Source organism: Cimex lectularius, unplaced genomic scaffold, assembly GCF_000648675.2.
Source record: "Cimex lectularius strain Harlan isolate CLEC.00 unplaced genomic scaffold, Clec_2.1 scaffold248, whole genome shotgun sequence".
Lineage (NCBI taxonomy): Eukaryota > Metazoa > Arthropoda > Insecta > Hemiptera > Cimicidae > Cimex > Cimex lectularius.
In genome coordinates, this window is record NW_019392778.1 from 394,469 (window position 1) to 402,081 (window position 7,613).

At 30.3% G+C, this 7,613-nt stretch overlaps 1 protein-coding gene across 1 annotated transcript; it reads left to right on the forward strand.

Annotated features, from left to right (window-relative positions):
* Nucleotides 1-637: 637 nt before the first annotated feature.
* Nucleotides 638-7,028, forward strand: LOC106670742 (twist-related protein 2-like). Its single transcript, XM_014401323.2, has 3 exons — nucleotides 638-1,075; nucleotides 6,597-6,635; nucleotides 6,795-7,028. Exons 1-3 carry the CDS (start codon nucleotides 751-753, stop codon nucleotides 6,878-6,880), a joined length of 450 nt encoding a protein of 149 aa, XP_014256809.2. The 5' UTR covers nucleotides 638-750; the 3' UTR covers nucleotides 6,881-7,028.
* The last annotated feature ends 585 nt before the right edge of the window (nucleotides 7,029-7,613 follow it).

Sequence of the window (7,613 nt, forward strand, 5' to 3'; positions counted from 1 at the left end):
GTTTTTTGTTATACAAATTTTATTCAACCCCCAAAAAACTCGTTATTTGTGATTTTAATGCAGATTCCACGACTGTGATACTTTTTTTCTCTTTCCTTTGAATGTGTTTGTCTATTATGTGATTATTTCAACTCAAAACCCACTATTTTTTATAGTTTCGTTATTAATTTTTTGATAAATTAGTGGAATCGTCAGATGTATTTTCTGGGATTTTTCTCACCACCGGGTACTATTTTCACTTAGCTGTGATGGTTCGTTCTCCTTGTTCTATATGTTTGTTTATGTTTTTTTCTACATAATTTATGTGAAAAAATTAAATTGTGTTGGCATTTTTTTAAGAAGGAAAATGATCAGACTTGGTGGCATGTTCTTGTGGTTGTAAGTTTTGCTTTTATTTTTTGCTAAATTGTGAAGGTTTTTCTTGTTTTGACTGTGCATACGTTTTCTGTATATAATTAAACACTAAAAAGCTGGGTGTTTAAATTTCGGCATTTTTTATGTATTAAGACTGATTTATTGCTTATTATTTTGTTCTCGTAGGTATAAAAATTGATATATAATATTAATTATTTGGTATTATCTTAAGGTTATTTAAGTAGTTTGCGCTTCGCGGGACTCTAGGTGAAGTCCTCCTTAACACCCTCATCGAAAGGAGGGAGAGGGAAATGTAAAAGGGTATTAATACCCGTCGGAGGCGGAGGTGGGGGACTTGAAAGAGCCGTTCAAGCGGGCTTAGTACCATTCCGGAGCATGTTCTCGAGCGAGTACCAGTACCAGTACGTCCACCCGGGCCAGGGGTACCACCAAGGGAAGGAACGCCGTCAACAGCCGAAGAGGAAGCGTTCCACGGACTTCTCGACGGACGAGCTTAACAGCCAGCGTCTCATGGCGAACGTGAGGGAAAGGCAGAGGACCCAGAGCTTGAACGAAGCTTTCGCAGCACTCAGGAAGATAATACCGACCCTGCCGTCGGACAAGCTCTCGAAGATACAGACGCTCAAGCTGGCCGCGAGGTACATAGACTTCCTCTACAGGATACTGCAGGAGCCGCAGATCAAAGTCGAAGACGAGACAGGTGAGTTTTAAACTTTAAACTACTCCATCCTAAGCTTCTTCCTATCACCGATCAGTCACCATGTCATGATAGTCATCAGATATAACCTATACCTTCCATAGGTCATCTTGGTTATCGGGTACACCCAACACATGTAGCCAACAAGCTGTTAGTAGCTTTCAGTAATTTCTTCCAAATCCTTACGAAATGCACATGGTTTAAGTTGTGCAAAGTCCGTTCCATCACCATCCAAAACAATTATATAAAGTTAGTAGTTTTTAGTAATGTTCGCAAACAAAAATATCTAGTTCTCATGGCTAATAGTAATCCTATATTGGCAGTTGCTACTTTTTAGTAAGTTTAGTCAATATCAATGGTTGTCGATTAGTAGTAGAAAGGCAATTAGTAATACTCATCCTTTTTTGGCAGTTATTAGTTGTCAGTGACTTTAGTAGTTATCAGAAATTTTTATTTGTCAGCTAGTAGTTTCGTTTAGTAATTTTGATAATTATTACTGATTGTGAATTGGCAGTTAGTAGGTTTTAGTAACTTTAATGAAGAAATAATATCTAGGTTTGCACGGTATTAATGTTCATCTTATATTTTCAGTTAGTAGTTTTTAGTAATTTTTTCCAAATCCTCACGAAATCCACATGGTTTCCGTGGCGCAGTCCGTTCCATCACCAACCAAAAAATTATGTAAAGTTAGTAGTTTTTAGTAATTTTCGCCAACAAAAACAATATTCTCATGGCTAATATTAATCGTATATTGGCAGTTGCTACTTTTTAGTAATTTTAGTCAATATCAATGATTGCCAATTGGCGATTAGTAGCAGTAAGGCTGATGAGTAATACTCATCCTATATTGGCAGTTATTAGTTTTGGCAGTAACTTTAGTAATTATCAGAAATTTTTATTTGACAGCTCGAAGTTTCGTTTAGTAATTTTGGTCAATTATCAATGATTAGCAACTAGTAGTTTTTTAGTAATTTTAGTAAACATATAATATTTATGTTCTCATGGCTATTATTGTTTTTATATTGAATGTTAATGGTTGTCAGTAATTTTAGTAGATACCATTCATTTTTAATTGGGTGTATATTTTAGTAAATTTAGTAAAAAAATAATATTTAGGGTATACACTTAAATTCTAGGTTTTCATGTTTAACATTTTTCTTATATTTTCAGTTAGTAGTTTTTAGTAAGTTTGCAAATGGATAATATGTGAATTCCCTTTGTCAAAATTGATCATGTATCAGCAGATAGTATTTTTAATAACTTTTAGTTTATTAACTAAAATTTCATTATTATTAATTGATACAATATTACATTATTAATGATATTATCAATTGGCAGATAGAAGTTTTTAGTAATTTTCGCAAACAATAACAATATTCTCATGGCTAATATTAATCGTATATTGGCGTTGTTACTTTTTAGTAATTTTAGTCAATATCAATGATTGTCAATTGGCAGTTAGTAGTAGTAAGGCAGTTAGTAATACTCATCGTATATTGGCAGTTAGTTGTCAGTAACTTTAGTAATTATCAGTAATTTTTATTTGGCAGCTCGAAGTTTCGTTTAGTAATTTTAGTCAATTATCAATGATTGTCAATTGGCAGCTAGTAGTTTTTAGTAATTTTAGTAAACGTATAATATTTATGTTTTCATGTCTATTATTGTTTTTATATTGAAAGTTAATGGTTGTCAGTGACTTTAGTAGATAGCAATCATTTTTAATTGGCAGTTAGTAGATTTTAGTCAATTTAGTAAAAAAAAATATTTACGGTAAATAAATAATATCTAGGTTTTCATGTTTAATATTCATCTTATATTTTGAGTTAGTAGTTTTTAGTATGTTTGCAAATGGATATGTGGAATCACTGCCAAAATTGACCATGTATTAGCAGATAGTATTTTTAATAACTTTTAGTTTATTAAATACAATTTCATTACTATTAATGATAAGCGATTATCAATTGGTAGTTAGTAGTTTTTGTTAATTTTCGCAAACAAAAAATACCTATGTTATTATCAGTATTATAGATGAGAATATTAAGTTATTAGTTGTCAGTAACTTTAGTAATTATGAGAAATTTTTACTTGGCATCTAATAGTTTTGCTCAGAAATTTTGATAATTATCAATGATTGCCAATTGGCAGTTAGTAGGTTTTAGTAACTTTAGGGAACAAATATCTAGGTTTTTACAGTTAATATACATCTTATATTTGCAATTAGTAGGTTTTAGTAAGGTTACCAACGGATAATATGTGAATCCTCTTTGCTAAAATTGATCTTAAATTGGCAACTATATGATTTTTTTAGTAACTTTTAGTAATTATAAGTGATTATCAATTGGCAGTTACTGTATTTAAAAAAAAAAAAACTATCTAGATTCTCATAGATAATACTCTCCCTATATTGGCAGTTATTAGTTGTCAGTAACTTTAGTAATTATCAGAAATTTTTATTTGACAGGTAGTAGTTTTTCATAGTAATATTGATAATTATCCATGATTGACTATTGGCAGTTAGTAGGTTATAGTACTTTTAGTGAACAAATAATATCTAGATTTTCGTGGTTAATATTCATTTTATAGTTTTAGTAGCTTTTAGTATGTTTGCAAACGGGTAATATATGGATGCTCTTCGCTAAAATTGTTATCATATTAGCAGATAGTAGTATTCTTAATTACTTTTAATAATTAAAGTGATTATCAATTGGCAGTTAGTAGTTTTTAGTAATTAAAAAAAATGTCTAGGTTCTCATAGCGTATGTGGATCTTACATTGGCTATTAATCAGTTTTTAGTAACTTTTCGTAATTATAAGTGATTATCAATTGACAGTTAATAATTTAAAAAAAAAAAATCTAGGTTCTCATATCGTATATAGATCTTACATTGTCAGTTAACCGGTGTTTAGTAATTATAAGTGATTTTCAATTGGCACTTAGTAGTTTTTAGTAATTTTAGTAAACTTATAATATTTATATTTTCATGGCTAATATTGTTTTTATATTTGAAGTTAATGGTTGTCAGTAACTTTAGTAATTATCATTCATATTTAATTGTCAGTTAATAGTTTTTAGTATTTTTTGAAAAATAATATCTGTGTTCGTATGTGGATCTTTATTGGCTGTTAATCGGTTTTTAATAACTTGTAGTAATTATAAATGATTATCAATTGCCAGTTAGTAGTGTTTAGTAATTTTAGCTAACGTATAATATTTATATTCTCATGGATAATATTGTTTTTATATTTTAAATTAACGGTTGTCAGTAACTTTAGTAATTATCGTTCATATTTAATTGTCAGTTAGTAGTTTTTACTAATTTTTTAAAGAACAATATCTAGGTTCTCATAGCGTATATGGATGTTATATTGGCAGTTAATCGTTTTTACTTACTTTTAGTAATTACAAGTAATTTTTAATTGGCATTTAGTAGTTGTTAGTAGTTTTATTAAACATAATATTTATGTTCTCAGGGGTAATTTTGATTTTATGTTGGAATTTAATAGTAATTGGCAGTTAGTAGTTATTTTCAGTCTTTTTGATACCTTTCAATGAGTACCACTTGGCAGTTAGTAGGTTTTAGTAATTTTAGTAAACTTATAATACTTATGTTCTTATGGCTATTGTTGTTTTTGTATTGAAAGTTAATGGTTGTCAGTAACCTTGTAGTTATATTAATTTTTAATTGGCAGTTAGTAGATTTTAGTAAATTTAGTAAAAAAAAATACTATATAGGTTCTCAAGGACAATACTGAAAATAAGAAAAATATTAGTAAATGAAATGACTAAAACTTTATTAAAACAACTTTATTAAACTAGTTCAGATAGAGGTTATAACGAAAACCCTACAAATCAAACCTACCACGGGATAAAATTGGGATATGAAATTACTAAAAATTACTAACTCTTGTCAGGCAAATCATAGTTAACCTACTCCAAGCCCAGATAATTAATAAAAAGAGGTTTTCAAATGTAACAGCGGAAATCCTAATAAATCAAGCGTATGATGAAAGGATGAAAACTGTGCCTTAATAATTACTAAAAACTACTAACTCTTCTCAAAGAAGTAATAATTAACTTATTTCAACTCTGGAATAATTACTTACTAAAAGGTTGTTTTTTCAAATTTAACATAATGGAAATCCTTTCGAAATACACGTACCTTGAACAAAAAATTCTAAAAACTACTAACAATTAATAGATTTTATTAGGAATTAGGATGAAAACGAAAAACACTTCTGACATAACGGAAATATCAATAAATCAAGCATACCACGGGATGAACCTTGGACAAAAAACGACTAAAAACTACTAACTCTTGTCAGAAAAGTAATAATTAACTTATTTCAGCCATCAAATAATTACGTACTAAAAGGTTGGGTTTTTCAAATTTAACATGTTGCAAATCCTTATCGAAATAGGTGTACCTTGAACAAAACAATACTAAAAACTACTAAGAACTGAGTACTATTACGATGAGAACGAAAAACACTTCTGACATAACGGAAATTTCAATAAATCAAGCTTACAAGGGGTTGAATATTGAAAAAACCCTAAAAACTACTAACTACTAATAGACCAATACTAGCATCTTTATGAGCACGAGAAACTTTTCTGACAGAACTAAAATATCAAGAAATCACGGGATGAATATTAAAAAACCCCTAAAAAACAACCAACAACAACTAAATATTACTAACTACTAACAGACAATTACTATCATCTTTATGAGAACGAGAAACTTTTCTGACATAATGGAAATTTCAATAAATCAAGCTTACCACGGGATGAATATTGAAAAAAAACCCTAAAAAACTATTAAACTATTAATAGACCAATACTAGCATTTTTATGAGCACGAGAAACTTTTCTGACAGAACTGAAATATCAAGAAATCACGGGATGAATATTGAAAAAAAAACCTAAAACTACTAACTACTAATAAACAATTACTATCGTTTTTATGAGAACGAGAAACTTTTCTGACAGAATGTAAATATCAATAAATCAAGGTTACTACGGAATGAATATTGAAAAAACAACCAACAACAAAGAAAAACTACTAACTTATAATAGACAATTACTATCGTTTTTATGAGAAGGAGAAACTTTTCTGGCAGAATGGAAATATCACTAAATCAAGCTTACCTCGGGATGAACCTTGGACAAAAAATTACTAAAACCTGCTACACTGTAAGTTATGTAATATTTTACGGGTTTTTCGGATGGTAGATCCTTACAATTTTGTATGAAATTTTCCTAATTCTGTAAATTCTCTTTCACCCCTCCGACAGTTTTGAAAAGTAGAATCAAAAATCAAAGGAGGGGAAAAATGGATTAATTTTTTAAAGTTTGTGTATCTCAAGTGGGGCTTTCAACCACTCGTCTTATCAACCCCCTCTCTAGGTCTGATAAGGTGAAAAAAAGCAAGCTCCGGCGGGCCCATTTCTTTTGCCCGGCCTTGTTTTTTTTTAAAAATTAGTTTGTCGAATTAAAACAAAACCTTTTCTCTGTTTTTTTTTGCAGCTTTGCCGGAAAAAGCTGACAGACTCGACGAGACGGATGGTAGGTTGTACTTATGTCTTTCTTTTCCTATATGTTTGATTCTTTGCTGGGGGGGGGGGGACTTTGGGAGAAAGTCGGCCCCCGAGCCGCGTTTCGAACCGGACCTCGGCCCATCTCCTTCACGATATCGATTAATTCTCTTTTCTCTCACATTTCCAGACGACATGAACTGCTACTTGCCACACGAAAGGCTCAGCTACGCGTTTTCGGTCTGGCGGATGGAAGGAGAATGGAGCCAGCAGTGACATCCCCGAAAAAAAACCACCCCTACAGGATTTCACCCCGCCCCGTTTTTGTAAATATCCAGGCATTCCTCGGGAAAAAAATGAGAATATTGTTCAAAAAAATTTTTTTACGAAAAAAATCTTATCCAATATAGATGATATATAAATAAAAAACCAATATATTGTAAATAAATATATTTAATCTTTAAGTAATTTATTTTTGTATTTTTTTTTTTAATCGAGAAGAATATTTTTTTCTTCTTCTCTTTGCTGATGTTTTGGTGCTAAGACAAAAGTGCCCGTTGTTAAGTATTTAATTAAGTATATTTTTTAAGTAAAACAAAAGAGCTTCATGGCTCGTGATCGGATATTGAGTATACTCTGTAAACCTAAAAAAAATTGATAATTTTTGTAATATTTACAATTGATTAAACAGTTTTTTTATACGAATGAGACGTTTGTCGTTTTATTTCCTCTTTCTTCCAATTGAGTACTATTTTCAATTATTGTTTGTATTTAGATAATTTTGAAAAATGTTCAGGATCAGTTTTTGAGACTTTAACGTCCCGATATTACCGGATTTGATGTAAATCTTCAATCAATAGACAGTCGAGTATGAGAAATCGTGAAAAAATCACAAATTGAACCGTAATTTTTGAAGGAAAAGCTGGTTTTTGAAGGAATTCTCTAAATTTGGGGAAAATGCTCAATTTTTTCTTGTTTTAAGGGAATTCTCACTAGAAAATTTAAAATA